Here is an 18,396-nt window from a genome sequence, read left to right as displayed (position 1 = left end):
ATTAATGAACTTTATAAGAGAGTTATCCGTCGGAACAACAACCTTGCCTATCTATTAAAAAGAAGTGAATTAGCACCAGCAGATTTAGTAATGTGTCAGGAAAAATTGGTACAAGAAGCCGTGGATACACTTCTTGATAGTGGGTCCCGCGGGCAACCGACAAGGGATGGTCACAATAAAGTATACAAATCACTTTCAGATGTAATTGAGGGTAAAGAGGGGAGGTTTCGCGAGACTCTGCTTGGGAAACGGGTCGATTACTCGGGGCGTTCTGTCATTGTTGTGGGTCCTTCGCTTTCATTACATCAATGTGGATTACCTCTAGAGATAGCAATAAAGCTTTTTCAGCTATTTGTAATTCGCGATTTAATCACGAAACGTGCTACTTCTAATGTCAGGATTGCTAAAAGGAAAATTTGGGAAAAGGAACCCATTGTATGGGAAATACTTCAAGAAGTTATGCGGGGACATCCTGTACTGTTGAACAGAGCACCTACCCTGCATAGATTAGGCATACAGGCCTTCCAACCCACTTTAGTAGAGGGGCGTACTATTTGCTTACATCCATTAGTGTGTAAGGGTTTCAATGCGGACTTTGATGGGGATCAAATGGCTGTTCATCTACCTTTATCCTTGGAAGCTCAGGCAGAAGCCCGTTTACTTATGTTTTCTCATATGAATCTCCTGTCTCCCGCTATTGGAGATCCTATTTGCGTGCCAACCCAAGACATGCTTATCGGACTTTATGTATTAACGATTGGAAACCGTCGAGGTATTTGTGCAAATAGATATAATAGTTGCGGAAACTCTCCAAATAAAAAAGTAAACTACAATAATAACAATTATTATAAGTATACGAAAGATAAAGAACCCCATTTTTCTAGTTCCTATGATGCACTGGGAGCTTATAGACAGAAACGAATCGGTTTAAACAGTCCCTTGTGGCTCCGATGGAAACTAGATCAACGCGTCGTTGGGTCAAGAGAAGTTCCGATTGAAGTTCAATATGAATCTTTTGGGACTTATCATGAGATTTATGCCCACTATCTGGTAGTGGGAAATAGAAAAAAGGAAATCCGTTCTATATACATTCGAACCACTCTTGGTCATATTTCTTTTTATAGAGAAATAGAGGAAGCCATACAAGGATTTAGTCGGGCCTATTCATACACTATCTAAACAAGGAAGTTAGATTCGGCGATGCCCCTTTCGGGGGGCATTCCGATTTCGCTAGTACCATCTTTTTTGCCGCGCGAATCCAGATTGAGATTGAGGAAAGGAAGTAAATTAAGTTTTCGAATCACTGACTCAGGCCCATTGTCGAATCCTACTCAGCAATTGTCGAATCCTACTCAGCCAAAAAAGGGGGTACTTATGTATGGCGGAACGGGCCAACTTGGTCTTTCATAATAAAGAGATAGACGGAACTGCTATGAAACGACTTATTAGCAGATTAATAGATCATTTCGGAATGGGATATACATCCCATATACTGGATCAAATAAAGACTCTGGGCTTCCATCAAGCCACTACTACATCGATTTCTTTAGGAATCGAGGATCTTTTAACAATTCCCTCTAAAGGATGGTTAGTCCAAGACGCGGAACAACAGAGTTTGGAGAAACACTATTATTATGGGGCTGTACACGCGGTAGAAAAATTACGCCAATCCGTTGAGATATGGTATGCTACAAGTGAATATTTGAAACAAGAAATGAATTCTAATTTTCGAATAACGGATCCTTCTAATCCAGTCTATCTAATGTCTTTTTCAGGAGCCAGAGGAAATGCATCTCAGGTACACCAATTAGTAGGTATGAGAGGGTTAATGGCGGATCCTCAAGGACAAATGATTGATTTACCTATTCAAAGCAATTTACGCGAGGGACTTTCTTTGACAGAATATATAATTTCCTGCTACGGAGCCCGAAAAGGGGTTGTAGATACTGCTGTACGAACAGCGGATGCTGGCTATCTTACACGTAGACTTGTTGAAGTAGTTCAACATATTATTGTGCGTAGAAGAGATTGTGGTACTATCCGAGCTGTGAGTCCTCAAAATGGGATGACGGAAAAACTTTTTGTCCAAACACTAATTGGTCGTGTATTAGCAGACGATATATATATTGGTTCACGATGCATTGCTGCTCGAAATCAAGATATTGGAATTGGATTAGTTAATCGATTCATAACTGCCTTTCGAGCACAACCATTGGAATGGCTGATCATTTCTTGTATGAAGTTTTTAAGACCTCACTAATCAGCCTTACACTTTTGAGTTCATAATGAATAATGAATGAAATGAACCCCCAGATGAAGAGAAAATATCCCCTCCCTTTTACTAAACCATGGGGAGCCCCGAGTAGTTTACCGGGCAAATTTGGTTGTCGTGACGATATCTTTCTTAGTGGAAGATCGGAAAAGACTTCTCTTCATCACGAGACTGATCGGATCTGCCGTAGACACCCGAGACCTCCACAAACAAGGCAGGCAAAAAGAGTAATAGGACAACAAGAGGAAAGAGTTATGCTTTCATTTCTTTGTTTAGATTTCAATTCGGCACTCGGTTCCTTCATCTTAAGTAAAGTGAAGTTTACTTTTTCGATTTTGAATTCACCACAGCATTTCTCCTTTTTTTCTACCCCAGGATTTGTTTGGATTTATCGAAGCGTATGTTGTATGCCCTCCATCCATTCATAAGCCAGCGTTGCCCTACCGAGACGAGAAAGGAGTGCGGATATTTCCAACGGGTCGATTTATAGGAGTGTACTTTAGCGAAGAGTTAAAGTATGCTAAATCAATTGGTTCTACAGTGACTCCTTTAAGGGGTTATCTATTTTAAAAAGGGGAAGGGCTATTTGAGCGGTTTGTAACATCACTATATAAAGATTGAGCGCCAAGAAAGAAGGAAATGCAGGATTAGCCTATTTGTATAAGATTCTTATGAACAGTCTTTATGGTGGGTTTGGTATCAACCCAAGGAGCACTATAACTGAGATCTGTAGTAATGAGCGCTACAAGCATGTGTTAAGGAAAAGCGGATTTCTGTATGGTTGTGGCAAGAGCTATTCATTTGTAGCTACTTTTCTTATACTCAGAAATCAGATGAATATGCTGTTCCTCGTAATGCAGCTGTCCAAATAGCCGCTGCCATTACAGCTTATGCACGAATCCATATGCACCCATAATAATATAAGTAGAGAGGATTGCTACTATACTGATACGGACTCTGTGGTGATGGGTAATCCACTCCCTGAGGAATTAATATCCAAAGATGAGTTGGGTAAGTTGAAATTCGAATATAAAGTGAGGGAGGGAATTTTCAACGCGCCCAAAAGCTATTGGTTGGATGCGGAGGGCGAAAAGGATGTCTTGGTGCAGTTAAGAGCCATGTTAGCAAAGAATGGTTTATCCAACAATATGAGGATAAATCTCTTACAAAAATGGTAGTGGTCCTCCTTCCGTGTACAATTGAAAACATTAACAATACGAAAGCAAGAATCATCATTTATACTGGGAATGCCTTCCTCTACCAAAAGAGAAAGAGTTGAAGATAACGAAGGAAAGTGGGTGGATACAAAACCAGTTCATATCACTTGTCTTTCTGGTCTTTCCTCATCGAATACTAGTAAATGCTTTCGAAGAGAAAATAGAAGCACTAGAGAGCTCAAGTTCACTTCATTCATCACAAGATGCAAATGATAAGAAAAATGGAGCTAATGAGGAAGAAATCACTTCTACTTAAATTTCATTTAAATAGTGAAATACCAACCAACACATCAAGCAATAACCAGATAGATAGAATGAGAACAGGTAATACGAAGATATCAACACAGCCGGAGTCACGAGGCTCGATAATGACCAATGGGTTAGGATCTGAGGAAGCTTAGTTTGGATGATGGAATATTCGCAGTTCTGATTGTTGAGATACTGCAAATCCACTAATCCAACAATTTCAGTCCATTTTCCTACTTTTTCTGCAAGGGGTTCAAGGGGAAAGCATTAGCCCTATCCTTAATATGACTCTCTGTCACACCGGCTACTGGTTTAGCTTCTACGTTGAGGAGATCCGCATCGGATAGGCCAACAAGACCATCAATAGCGTCTGCGAGAACTCTAACGGCGGGTAGGCAAACAACTTTATTCAATTCATTAGCATCTGGCTACTACTGAGATGCTTATCTTTCTTCGTTGGCTCCTCTGTTCATGAAAGACCTGCTGACCTGTCCTGCCCAGTCACTAACTAGGTCTCCTAAAGGTACTTTGTTCTGCTTCTCAAAGAAAAGGAAGTTTTCTAAGAGCTCCGAGGGTGAAGCATTAATCACCGGTTTCGGTCATGCCCTTGATTCAGATTTTTGGTCCCGAGATGCCTACCTGAACGATTCACAGCCCAGGTGGTTGGCATCGAAATTTTCTCTTTCAGATGTCCTGCCCATGAGTCAAAAATCAAGTTCGAATTGCTCTTGTTCCATCAATTCAGTAGGTTTGACAGTCTCACGAGTGCATGCAGCATGCTTCAATTCTTTCTTTATTGGATTTGATCCGTGCGTGGGACTTGCATAACCACAACCGGAAGTCCTCCTGCTATTCAAAAAACCAGCTTTTCATTGCGGAGATTTGATACATTGTGGTTGGTCACGTTGGTGAATTAGATGAGGTATGGAATTACCATCTTTGACTGTGAAGTCATCCATCCAGACATACTCCTTAGGTGAAATAGCCAAACATCTGAGTGAGTCAGTCTACCAATGCCTTGTGACTCATGACAGTAGTCCACCAGATCCCTAGTTGCAGTTTTTGTCCTTTTGGATACCACCTATTTTCATATTGAAAAGATTCCAGTACCTTCACCACAAACACAAGGCCTGCTGCTCCCTAAGTTGTAAAGTCGCCCGTTTGGTAATCGGAGTGAATCTATACTTACTCAACTACTAACTCTGAATGTTCTCGCTCTCGAAGGATTTCTTTCTTTGCGTATGATGATTGAGGCTCAATTCCTTCCCGAAAGAAAAGAATAGTAGACTGACAAACGTATCTTACTCGTTCCCTCAACTGCTCGACTGAAAGAACTCTTAGTTCTCATTCTGTTCTTTCTTGTTTTTTCAGGATCCAGGAAAGACTTTCTTTAAAAAGAGGAATCCAGATGGATAGATTGTGAAATAGAGTATCTCCTTCGATTGAAACATCAAGGATGAAATAGTGGACTTCTAACCGAATGATTGATGGAATTCAGGTGCGATTCCTAGTATTCAAATAAAAGAATATTAGATTACATATAAGTTCTTCGTGTTCCTACTCCATTCTATTCTCTGTCGGGTCAGGAAGATATTGATCAGTGCCGGCATCTATAGCTGCCAATGAGATGTGGGCTAGGGATCATCCATGAAGGTCGACTTTTTGAGGTCGTTGGTCGAAATCAGCAGTGTCATCATCAACATCAAAGCGGATCTAATCTCCGTGTAAGCACGAGGCTTGCCTTGCCTTCAGAAGTCAGTGGCGATCCTAATGTCGAGGGCGGGGCGGCCTACTTTCTCCTCTTCAACCTGCGTGGAGTCGGGTCCGCCTAACTGATGTGGAGGATTGTACTCTTACTCCACTTACAAGTTGAGGAGAGAGATTTCCGGCTTGACTTTGACCGACTTGGCTTTGGCCCTTTGATCAGCTTGTCTTTGACCGCTTTGACCTTGACCGGCTTGACCTTTGATTGCCCGATTCGAGAGTGGAAGCTAATTCATGGGTTTGCTTGGAAGACTGCCCTTCCTCTTTTTAAGCTTGGCAGGAGTCGGAAACACACTTGACTCACCAAATCAAGCAACAGGAGAAGTCAATCTATAACAGTTGATCGTATTTGCTCCCTTCCGGATATGCGATGCCTTGGGAATGCCGGAGTTGACAGGTGCAACAGTCCGACCTCAGGGAGGAGAAAAAACCATTCCAGCACGAAGATAGGCTACACTAAAAAAGCGTAGGCCCTAGGTGAAAAACATGGTACGAAAACGGTTACATTAGTGGAGTCAGATCCCGATCAGAGCGGCCTCATCGAAATAAACATATCCAAGAAGGCAGGCACACGACTGGATATCAAAGGTGGGGCTCGAAGCTGCCATCTCCAACTAGTTGGTTGAATTCTTTAATCGACAGGTGAGGCGGAAAGTAGGTAATCGCATTCCGAAGCAAGGAGTTAGGATCGACAAAGCACCATTTCCTCCGCTATGTCTCGCTCTTCTATCAAGTGAAGAGCTCGCTGTAGCTGAACTGGAAGGCTACCAAAGGGCGCTAACCCTGTCTTTCCCAAAAAGTATCGTCTTGTTTACTTTCCCTAGGGAGGACAAAGATTAACCAATAGTAGTCCCGAGGATTGTATGAGCAAGGTCCGAACTGTTTCTATTAGTAGCAACATGAGGAGCCCCGAAGGGAGAATAAGAAAGATTAACCGACGCCGCGTTTTCAGAAGAAGCAATTGGATAAGAATCATACGCTGTGAATGAGCAGACGAATCGACCGAGGGCTTACACACAAGAACAGAACCTAACTCTACTTCTTTTTCCTCCTCTCCTCTTTACTGCCCCCGCTATCCTATCAACAGGTCAGTCAATATCTGTAGTGGAGAAAGAAGAGTAGCCCCCCAGGTCATCAATTAGTAATAGAATAATCCCAGTAGTAGTCCTCTTGCCTAGCGGAGTCAGCCCTTAATGGGCAGACCAAAGATTGGACATCGTTGTCTAAGCGTGCTTGCTTTGCACACCGGCACAGCTGAATGAGAATCCGCTGGCTCAGATTGAGTGGCTCACTTCCTTGAGAAGGGCTTTCTATAACTAAGAAATGAGAATTGTTGACCCATATGATCTCAGGCTCATAAAGAGGATGAAACTGATAATTTCATTCACACTTTGAGATTGAGCTCGTCAGTGATCTTTTCCAAGGTGTCTAGAGAAACCTGCTTTGAACATGACATTCGTACCCAAGGAAAGTTTTGGCAGGCATTACTGTGATCTTGAAGCCCTTGCTAGGAGCTAGTCGGTACGGCTCACTACTAAAGAAGGTTCTGGCATGCTTCGACTTATCCCACTGCCCGCTGATATGTACATGGCAATAGAAGACTATACCCACTTTTTCGGGGAAGGTTTTCAAAAGCGCTTCATTGTGTGACGAGTTTAGACGAGTAAATAGGCAGGCCGAAGGCGGCTTACTAAGCGAGAAGGCTCCAAGCAGCCTAATAACGCATTAGAAGGGAGCTTGCAGCTTTGCAACCTAAGCGGTATAGCTAAGCTTACTCATCAAGGGCCGATAGATAGAGCAGCTCTTGTTGCTAATGGAGAAAGATTGGAGTGAAGTTTAGTATGCTTTCTAAGATCAGAGGAGGAAAAGAATGAAGGTGTGGGCGGGAAGGAGGAGGCAAGGCCCCCTCAATGTGTATTCGACTACTCATTACGGAACCACCGATTGATCCGATTAGACTTCCCGCGGGGTAGCACGGGGAACTTGCTGAATCAACTCCTTGGAATCGGAGGCCTGACTGAGGGTCAATCCTATGGTAACCTCAACCTAGGAATGCCTGTTTCACTTCCTTGACAGAGCCAACTGAGATGCTCTGTCTCGATGTTGACCTAACATGGATTGATTAGAAATTCTGAAGGGTCTCATCCTGATCTCGCAAAGGATCAGCAATAGCTGTGTGTACTCGAGGACTCTTAGGGAAAGAAAAGCACTTTTCTCTCTCAGCAGTTAGACCGGCTATGGGCGGGTTGGTTATATACTGCGCCTTCCTTCTTTCGAACCTTTTGGTATGTATTGCCCCCTAACTATAGATCAGATCCACCGGACCAGAAACTCAATTCCGCACTGCTGCTGAGTCGTCGGACTTATCCACCTCAGGGATTCGTGGAATTTCCGTTTTTGAATTGCGTTGGGGGAAATCTACCAAAGCTAGGCAGATAGATAGACTCCTTTCCCGCTGCTAAGGGAGAGCAAGAAACTAAATCACATGATTGTTTTTTTCACCAGCGCCCTTTTTTTTGCGGGTACTAAGAGTCCTCTCACTACCAACCAGCAGACATCATCATCTGGCTGGGTCTTGCCGGTATCAACAACGAGAAAGAAGAACCAAATGGAAACAGCAACTAACTATGGCTCTTGGCCCAGACAACGTCCTAGGCGTAGGGGAGATAAAAACAAGAAGTCACGCCTAGACGACGACGCCCGTCCTGGGCTGCAGTAAGTAGATCGAGAGGTCGTTCCGCCCCTTGTCCCCGAAGATGGGTAATATGTTCTCATACAATGTTGCTCCAACTTTTTTCTAGAGGGCCTAGCTGGCGAGCGATCCCAGTCCGCGGCGGAGAACAAGACAGCAAGCGAGCGTACCTTTGTTCGCTTCTTTTCCACCAAGCACAGAAGTTTAAGGAGAACTGTAGGTCGGTGGCTACCTAAGGAAACTCCGATTCGATCCGCCCCCCGGCTGGGAGGCATCTACCTCATCCCGATCACAAGGAGAGGTTCACCATGATGGGGGGTCAGGTACTTGAATTCGATTCGTTCCGGAAAGAATTCAATGCATAGGGGACCATCCTTTTTTTTGCGGCATGCTCTCTGATTTACGGATTCGCAGGGGGCCGAGGGCCAACCTTAGTTGACTGACAATGACAAAGGCTTGCGAAACAAAGTAGCGCCTTTGAAATGGAATCTTAATTAAGTAGTCTATCAGTGGTGCGAAGCAGCTTTGCCCCGGGGAGCGAAAGGTTATACCTTTGTAAGCGAACTGCGGTTCTTCTATGTAGGGTATTCCTCCTTTACTCTCTTAATTAACGTCGAGCTAAGTGACTTCGTGTAGCGTAGTAGAATGAAGGCTACGTACGCACCGACACTCTCTTATCCCTAAGCCTCTTCTCTAACTCGCTCGCCTACAAAAAAAAATAGTAGGCGAGGCTAGGCAAACTCAGCCGCTGACTTTGACTGTACTGTAGTAGACTTTCGTCGCCTTTTCTTTTATAACCCTTTCTCATGTTCTTTCATTCATCAAGTAGGCGAACCGTCAGGTCCTTAGTAGCGTTGACAAAGAAGAAGAGCCGGTGAAAAAAAAGAAAGCTAGAATTTCCAATAGTGAGACCAGCTTGACAAGCTACCTTTCCTCTTGATCTGGGGTGCGAAGATAATTTTTTATGACTTCCACTTCTCGATCCCGGCCCGGAAAAGTGACCGACCCCTTGATGAATGAAAGAAAGGGTTTATGAGCCCTAGCCCTGTAAGCCCACACCTGTGTAGAGTAGATCGTTCAACACCTGCGGCACAAACCCATTTTTGACCAATTGGTCCGTATATCATAGGCGACCGAACGGCCGCCCCCCGTCTTACTAGACCAACCAGCTATAATTATTCCATAAACACCTAGCGAAGATATGGCAAACAAATAAAGTAGCCCTATGTTCGGATCTGACAATACCATACCATAATCAAAAGGTACAACGGCCCAAGCGACCAGACTTAACATAAATGTAGCCACTGGAGCCATTCTAAAAAGGGAGAAATTAGCACTACTTGGTGAAATAGGTTCTTTTAGAATCAATTTAAAACCATCTGCTAGAGGTTGTAACAATCCGAACGATCCCACTACATCAGGACCCTTTCGACGTTGCACAAAAGCCATTACTTTACGTTCAGCTAGCACTAAAAAGGCTACTCCTAGTAGAAGTGGTAGAATTAAACAAAGTATTTCCGCTGGAACAGCTATGTACGTTTTAGATTTTCTATTCACTCATGATCGGGCCTGACCTGGTCGACCCGATCAAACTATTTCACTTATGATCTGGCCTGGTTGACCCAATCATGATATTGAAGGATGGGACCTTTTCTCGATAAACTCCGGATCCCGAGAAGTTTTGAAGATGGTGCTCCTGTTACGTTACTTCGAATGGAATCCTCACTTGACTAAGCATAAGCGAAAAACGTGGCTGAGAGTAAGCAATCCCCTTTCCTAGTGGTTGAGTCATGATCAGAAATATTGCGAAAGAAAGTGAAATGTCCTATCGTCGTCCCAATTTGGGTAATCCACGATGTCTTCATTTTATGTACCCATCTTTACTCGTTTTCGGTGTATCGATAGTTCGTTGTACTACACTTTGAACTAACCTAGAGGCCGTGCTTAGGCAAAAATCGATATCAGTGAAGTAATCCCGGAACTCTAGAAATCGTGAAGAATTTCTTCCATTTTGTTCAATATCGCGAATATAGTGGAAAAGGGCCCCCTCTAGAACATTCCTTTGAATGGAATTGTTCATTAGGTTCGACTTGTTGTTCAAAAAAATCGAAAGCAGTCTCTCGTATGTTATTGTAAGGTGATTCATTCATAATATTTATTATGTGCGGTTTCAAGATGCTCAAAAAGTAGATTTTGTAATCGGCTTTTGAGCTCCATTATGTGTACTTCATCAATTTAGGAATTATGGACTTGGCGGTAGTGGTCAATACTAACTGCACCGTCTAAATGCTCCCTGACCAAGTTAGCGTACTCGCCAGGGTTGAGTTGAGGGGGCAGCCCGTGCGCTAATTGGGCTTCGAGGTTGGCTATACGCGAAAAAGCTCGCTTTCTACTGAGGCCTGTTCTGTCCTAAACAGTTCCAGAATGTTATTTGTTTCATAGGAAGATTCCAAAAGCACATTGATGCCGAAAGAATCTTCGGAACCGGTGGAGAGGCTATTCTGATTGAAGGCTAGACAAATAACATGACTGAGGTATGTAAATCAAACCAGTGAAATAGCTTTATAATATTATATAGATATAGAATATAAAAAGCAAAAGCCTGATAATGGGTTTCAAAAGAAGAAAAGAAAAAAAAAGATTTTAGCTTTCTTTTTTTTTTGTGCGTGCTTTTCGCCTGCCTTCCCGACCACGGATAGGCTACGGGGCTTTGCACTTCGGCCCCCTTTAATACCACATCAAGGTGACAGGATTCGAACCTATGGCCCTCTGTACCCAAAACAGATGCGCTGACCAGACTGCGCTACACCTCGTCTCCCCCCCGGAACATATGGTATGGATCTACCCGATCGAAAAAGACTCGAACCGCAGTCGCCCACCCCGCGGCACAGGGAGGCGAGAACCACCGCTTTTAGGAAATAAGCCTACAATTTGATTCTCGTCTCGTTTCACTTGCATTTTCTTTCGTTCAGTCTCGCTCTCGTTCATGAGTGGAATCGAACCACTTACTCCGTTTGGATTTACAGTCCAAAGGGCCCAGGCCCAGCGAACGAAAGAGGATTTACAGTCCCACGCCCACTGCCCTGCAAGAACCATTTTCTTGCTTGATTTTTATACGATTTTTTGAGCAACTAGCGCGAAAGCCGTTGCGCTAACGCGCATTCTCCACCACACCATTTCTATACGCATTTTCAGAGGAGCAACATGAGACTTGATTTCCTCCATCTCTGAATACGAGTTCAGCTCCGGCACCTATTGATTTAGCTCCTTCTAACATGTCGAGTCGAGACTTGACATTGTTTCACGCTTTTCCATCGCTACTCTCTTTCCAGGATTTCTCGTTGATTTGATTCCTGCGCTGCGATCCATGGTTGAATAATAAACCCAGCGGCTTTCTCAATTCTAAATGCTAGTTCGCGTCACTCACATATGCCCAACCAACTGAGCTAACTTGCAGTTTTCCTGTCTTCGAGCAATGATGTGAGACATACCAGTTTCCCTTACTAGAGCCGAGCGGTTGCCAGGCCCGCGTCCTTCCCCAATTGGCAGGCACGATTGCAGTCCCATAAGGTCCTTGACCCCTACCTTTTCAGAGATTCATGGAATCATCACTATATTAAGTACGCATTTATCGCTTCCGTTAAAAACAAGGAAATGCAACGAAAAAATAGGACGATTACGGAACTTTTTCTGTTGATTTCCCCAACTTTTCCCGCATTTATTCGTTTACTTTTTCGTATCACTAATTCAGGAAAGTCCCTCTGTGGAGTGCCCGACTGATGTTCTCCGTTTTACGGATCCAAAAGTGGGTAACGCATTGCGATCTCTAGATTTTATGGCTGATGCTGATAATATGCCCGCTGCAGAAGCGAAACCTGTTGCCATCGTCATTTCAATCACAATTAAGTTGGTAGGCGCTTAATAACTCGTAGGGGGTCACCCCTTCTATAGACTACAGTGCTAGCTTCCGTCCCTCTAACTATTGACAATTGAATCTGTCTCGATTATTTGAAGAGAAAGATTGCTATTGTTGTTGTGTAAGGAAGTAGGATATCTCCAATCGATCTATCTTAGCTGGGATATTGAAATAAATGATTAGATAGGGCACCACCCTCAAAACAGAGATTGGAGGCGGAATCCGCCGCATTGAACTAAAATACCACTGGTCTACTACTTCACAATCCCTCCCTCTTCTAGTTAGCTTCTCTAGTACATCATCCATCTCTGCATCCGGGCTCGCCTTCACTCGGTCAAGGGGTTCCCCTTTACCTCCTTCCGGGTTGATGAAAGCAAAGAAATCAATGGAATTGACCTTTGCCGAGGAACTACTGCATATGAACAGCTAGGGATCGGAATACTACAACCGTACCGGCTATCCCGGGCAGGTGATAGGAACAGTCTAAGGGGCTAGGTTTGAATCGTTAGTACTAGTAGGAATCGCATCGCTATCCCTTCTCTGCTTTGCCGAGGCCGTATGTATCGTACCGAAGTAGGTATTGAATTTCTCAAGGAAGCGGATAGGTTTTAGTTGCAAAAAGAAGGAGTCCTCCCGCCAAAGGCAAGACTTTCTCTCGAGAGTCAGAGCTTCGAGACGACTTTCGCAGATGTTCAATCTTGCGAGGCGTATGAGCAAGATTTTGAGTACTCTCCCGACCTGTTAGAGGCCACCCTAATAAGCAGAGATTGCCGGGAAAACGTTGCTCAACAAGAAGATCTCCGTAACCAACTCGAAAAAGGATACCCTGGCATAACAAGTGGTGATCTCTGTACTAGAATAGAAGCCCTGCTAATTGTGAAGAACCCACAGCCGGGAGCGTTAGCAACTGGATTTTCCCACACTCCGTTATACCCTCCCTTGGGGGATGGCTTGGTGCTAATGTAGGACTTTCGGAGACCTTCCGCTTGCTGTTTTGGTCCAGCCTGAGTTGCCATAACTTCTACTGTGATTTAGTTTGGAGCGGTCTTGCTCTTGTTGTTCCGTTGTTGCGCGTCCTATTCTGGTGCATTTCTCTCCTAACCTGTAGAGTGGCCTAATGGTTTAATCCTTTCCAGCTGTACTCTTTAACCAGGACTACCCGGACCCGATGTTGGGCGGTCTTTCAGTGGTGCCTTTTCAAGGCAAGGCGGTAACCAAATGTCGATCGTTCTACACTAGCTGTATAAGGGCGGGAAGACTGACGGAGTAGAAGGTTCGGTTCGCTATTTGCTACTGTCTAATCTAGTGCGCTTGCTTACTTTCTTGGAAGTCTACTCTAGTGCGCTGAGCTGCTTCTCCTTCCAATTCCGCTCGCCCCGGTCCTTGATCGAAGGTCTGGTATCCGCACCGACGCGACTACTAATTCAAAGGCATGCTCTACCTCGCACCTGACCAGCAAAATGACGTATAGTAACGTCATAGCTGTGACCCGAACCACAGTGCTCATCAAAGATGGTAGTGCCTTCTGCATTGCGCTAAATGATAAAGCCTATTTATTCCTATGTCTTTCTTGGTAAAAAACCACCTGCGATTTCAGATAAGTCTTTCTGCTTAGAGCAAGAAGCGGAACTAAGGTGACACCTAGAAAAATGAAGGAAGTCATTTCTTATTTTTTTCATAAGAATACCGACCTAGCTTCAATTGCTTCAGTTGGAGCTGCTGTCGGTATTGGGATCCTATTCGTTTTCGCACTCCACAGATGGAGTGTTCCTTCACTCGCCCAGGAACCCATTCCCCGTCGCGTCTGGGAATATGGCGAAGAGCTCGGCATTTTTCTTCCAAATGAGAATGTCGACTCCTCGAATGCCAATCGATATCTCGAGGAAATTGCGCATGTCCTCGAATTTCGATTTTTTGATCAACAAGCCATTGAATCACTTCCAGGGGGGGGGGCACTCCTGGGTGGAGCTTGCGAGGACTGTAATTTCAAGGACGATCAGTCCGGATTTGACCGATATCGACATTCTCGCCTACGCCTATTGCATATTAATGGAGAAGGGGCAATCCAATGAGATAATGACAGAAGCCCTGAAAATCCTGCTGCTATGGCTGCAAGGGTTATCCATTTCATAGGCGAGGGTGGGGGAGAAGCAAGCCGAACCTCTGATCGACCCGGACACGTCCAAAATTCTCGGCGTCGAGAGAAAGACGAGATTCAGTAAGTAATTCAGTGAGTGCTTTCTTTTATAAGAAGAGCGTCGGCTTGGACTTGGAAGAAGAAAATGAAATACGAACAACCGCGCTGGTCGTAATAGATCGACTTGAATGCGTCTTCTTGCTCCAGCATTCAAGTTCCATTTCAAGGAAGGACGACGTACCATGATACTTTCTGTTTTGTCGAGCCCTGCTTTGGTCTCTGGTTTGATGGTTGTACGTGCTAAAAATCCGGTACATTCCGTTTTGTTTCCCATCCTAGTCTTTTGCGACACTTCTGGTTTACTTATTTTGTTAGGTCTCGACTTCTCCGCTATGATCTTCCCAGTAGTTCATATAGGAGCTATTGCCGTTTCATTCCTATTCGTGGTTATGATGTTCAATATTCAAATAGCGGAGATTCACGAAGAAGTATTGCGCTATTTACCAGTGAGTGGTATTATTGGACTGATCTTTTGGTGGGAAATGTTCTTCATTTTAGATAATGAAACCATTCCATTACTACCAACCCACAGAAATACGACCTCTCTGAGATATACGGTTTATGCCGGAAAGGTACGAAGTTGGACTAATTTGGAAACATTGGGCAATTTACTTTATACCTACTATTCCGTCTGGTTTTTGGTTTCTAGTCTGATTTTATTAGTAGCTATGATTGGGGCTATAGTACTGACTATGCATAGGACTACAAAGGTGAAAAGACAGGATGTATTCCGACGAAATGCCTTGGATTCTAGGAGGACTATAATGAGGAGGACGACTATTCAGAACAGAAGGTGCTTCTCCTCCAAAGCGGAGGGATCGTCTTCCAATTCCAAAGATTCATTTAAAACCTTTATTTTCAAATCTGATTATAGGGATTTCCCTGGTTTGGTTGATAATATCGACGCACTTCTCGAAGTGCTCGAGCCTTGGGAAATCTTATTTTTTGTTCACACTTTCCCCAGAGACATTATTATCCTAAGCACCTTGTCACCGCTAGATATCAAAAATCTAATTGCGGTCGAGGCACCTCTAATGTAATCTTTGTCCAGAGGAAGGAGGACTTTCACAGAAAAACAAAAGCTGTATGCCAAAAAGAGCCAATGTGAATTTAGGTTCAAACTAATTGAGTACCTTGGACATGTAATCTCTGAGCAAGGAGTAGCCAAATAAAATAGCTTTGATGAAGAACTGGAAGACACCTAGAACAATCAGTGAGCTAAGGGGTTTCCTAGGTTTGACTAGGTATTATAGGAAATTAATCAGTAAAATTATGGGTTGATCAGCAAGCCTCTAACTTCACTACTTAAAATGGGTTTAAGGGAAGCTGATAAAGCTTTTGTAACTCTCAAAAACAGCAATGTGTAATGCTCCTGTACTGGCAATGCCTTATTTATCTAAACCCTTCTAGAAACTGATGCCTGTGAGGTTGGAATGGGTGCTGTACTTATGCAAGGAAGGAGACCCATAGCCTTCATATTTAATACTAAGAATAAGTACCTCTCCTCTCTACTTATGAAAAGTAATTTATAGCCTTGTTGACAGCAGTACAGAAGTGGATACTTTATTTGGTAGGGATGCCTTTTGTAATTAAAACAGACCCTGCCTCTCTCAAATACTTACTTGTACAAAGACTCCACCATTTACTGGTATGTTGAAAAGTTTAAATAAACTCTCCTTTTGATCTACCTTACTTACTGTTGATCTTATTGGGGCTTTAACCATGCCATCTGATAGTCCTTGGGTATTGAGTCGGATGGTTGGGAAAGAGTGAAGGCTTGAAATGTGGGAGCAAGATTGTCAAGAGAAGTTTCAAACCAAAAAAAAGGGATGTGAGGTGGAAGCACTTTTACCCTTCCGAAGGGCAATTGGGAGGTAAAGATCTGAAGGTTGAGGCTGATTGGTTCCTTGATACTGGGGCTTCTACTCACATTGTGGCAGATGTTAACAACCTCTCTGAAAATGTTCCTTATACAGGTACGGATCTTTTCAAGGTTGGGAATGATGCTCAGTTAGTTATTACGCACATTGGTACATCTATTCTTACCACCACAGCCATGCCTCTTACTCTCTCTAATGTCCTCTGTGTACCATAAATTACCAAAAATTTACTATCTTTCTCTATCCTCTCTGAATTCCGATCATTCACTTCAAGAAGCAGCTCTTCTATTAAATTAAATGAAATTAAATTAAGTAAATAAGGAAATCCCCTTTCGAAAATGAGGCAGCTGTTTCATTCGCACATCCAAACTTACCATCTCCACTACAACATCGCTATCAGTGGGTGCTTTAGAAAACATGATCGAGGAAAGAAAAGCGAAGCGCTGGCTGATTTGTACTCTTCAAAGGGATTCTTTGCTATCAAGCTAGAAAAGAGGAGTCAACATTCATAACACTTCTTCGGTCTCTAAGGTGAGTAGTAAGATTTGAATATATAGCTAACACATGCTTTTTTCCGATCATTCGGAAAGGTAATTGGAGCTTTTTGATTGACGATGGGAACCTTCTAAATAACATGCGTCATGTTAAACTGAGAACATGTCAAAGATTGTGCTTTTAAGCAATGTCTCTCTCCTTGATAACATCCACTATAACTATAACTATAGTAATAGTAAAAGTAAAGTAAGTAATAGTAAAAGTAAAGTAAGGCGCGCTGCTAAAGATAAGTCTAGTAGAAGAAATAGGCCGAGGACTAGGTTTCAGTATCAGAGATAGAAAGGTAAGTTAAAAACTCACTCTAGTAGTAATAAGTCAACTCCCTGATTCAAGATCGTACCAATCCGTAGGTTTCTTTAGTAAGGAAGTCAAGGAATAAGATCAATCAGAAGCAGCGAGATAAAGCACGGATATTGGAGTTGATGAGTATGAGTCAAAAGTAAGTAAGCTTACAGGCGGGCCATACCATATTTACGATTACTAGTTAAGGCTTTTCGCATTTCGCTTGGTTGAGTCTGATAACGCATTAGAAATTGTAAATTTGCAACTTATTATGGACCCAGCATTCTAGAGTCAAAGCTGTTTTGAGAGACAAGTAAAATAGAAAGCAAAACCAGCACAAGGCTTATCTCCTAAAGAAATAGATTTTGATCTGCAAATAAACAAACAGTTATCGCCATCGCCAAGCATTTCTTTGAATTCAAAGATAAAGCAAAGAAGAAACACACACCAGTACTGACTGCTACAGATCAGTGCCTTTTCCAAATGCCTAATTTACAACAGTATTACTTATAGCACCACTCAATCTAATCCATCACATGAGATAATTTATATGGTATGTACTAAGTACTAGTTGGCCTTAAAATTGAAAAAACACTTGTGGCAACACTGTAAATTATTGGGCCGGAATATCCTTGTTGTTCAAAATTGGGCATTTCAGTAGCGCACCAAAATCATCTTTTAATACATAGTACAAACCCTCCCAGTCACGACATTAGTTAATCAAACAGGACTATTGATAGGTTAGATTGAGTATTACAGATCACGTCGCTAAGAAATATTGCAATTTGACATGTGTGTCTATTTCGTTTCCCAGAAAAACCAATTAATGGGATAAAATACTTGTTCGGTGTAGAGCTATAACAGTGTGATTCTATAAGCTAAGCAGATGAGGCAACAAAGAACCTAACCGTCCTCTCTGATGGACTTCATCAGAAGATTCCTATGGTCTGATTTACCTTTCTTCTTTCCTTGCAACCTTGGATCGATATGGTTCATTCCTGGGCTATGCTCTTTCAACGGTTGACAGAAGAGGGGGACGGGCAAGGATGATCAGACTGCTTGGTTCGGTTCGTCAGAGGTATTAAAAAAACCTTCTTTTTGGTCTTTTCTTTCTTTTGTTTAGGATTGGCAAGAGGATGGCTGCCTCGGCTTCAAAGCTGTTAGAGAATGCGCTCTTATCACTACAGGGACGCGAGAAAAATTCCTCGAAGGTAGTATTGTATTAAAGGGATGGGGCATTACCGGTGTTAGCGACGAAGGGATTGTTTGCAAGAGAAGGTTGCCCTGTTAAGATACGAACAGGGGGCATGCCACGCATAATAGTAAAAAAAAGGGCAGAGAAGAGGATAGAGGGACAGAAGGAGCTGGAGGCCAA

The 18,396-nt window shown here is 43.1% G+C and overlaps 3 protein-coding genes and 1 non-coding gene across 4 annotated transcripts; 2 read left to right on the top strand and 2 right to left on the bottom strand.

The window, feature by feature from the left end:
- Nucleotides 1-5,215: 5,215 nt before the first annotated feature.
- On the top strand, nt 5,216-14,407 carry LOC140221572 (uncharacterized). The gene is given in 5 exon segments (XM_072291330.1): nt 5,216-5,233; nt 7,696-7,892; nt 8,005-8,080; nt 8,161-8,298; nt 8,300-14,407. Coding segments are annotated over 5 exon segments (633 nt in total). The 3' UTR covers nt 8,504-14,407.
- LOC140221574 (NADH-ubiquinone oxidoreductase chain 1) lies at nt 8,922-9,640 on the bottom strand. Its single transcript, XM_072291332.1, has one exon. The coding sequence runs from the start codon at nt 9,638-9,640 to the stop codon at nt 9,269-9,271; it is 372 nt and encodes a 123-aa protein (XP_072147433.1). The 3' UTR covers nt 8,922-9,268.
- TRNAP-UGG (transfer RNA proline (anticodon UGG)) lies at nt 10,930-11,004 on the bottom strand. The gene has a single exon. It is a non-coding gene; the product is annotated as a tRNA-Pro (tRNA).
- On the top strand, nt 13,973-17,451 carry LOC140221573 (NADH-ubiquinone oxidoreductase chain 6). The gene has a single exon (XM_072291331.1). The coding sequence runs from the start codon at nt 14,433-14,435 to the stop codon at nt 15,342-15,344; it is 912 nt and encodes a 303-aa protein (XP_072147432.1). The 5' UTR covers nt 13,973-14,432; the 3' UTR covers nt 15,345-17,451.
- The last annotated feature ends 945 nt before the right edge of the window (nt 17,452-18,396 follow it).

This window comes from Setaria viridis, unplaced genomic scaffold (genome assembly GCF_005286985.2).
Source record: "Setaria viridis unplaced genomic scaffold, Setaria_viridis_v4.0 scaffold_313, whole genome shotgun sequence".
Lineage (NCBI taxonomy): Eukaryota > Viridiplantae > Streptophyta > Magnoliopsida > Poales > Poaceae > Setaria > Setaria viridis.
Note: the sequence above shows the minus strand (reverse complement) of the source record. Positions and strands in the feature narration are given on the sequence as shown.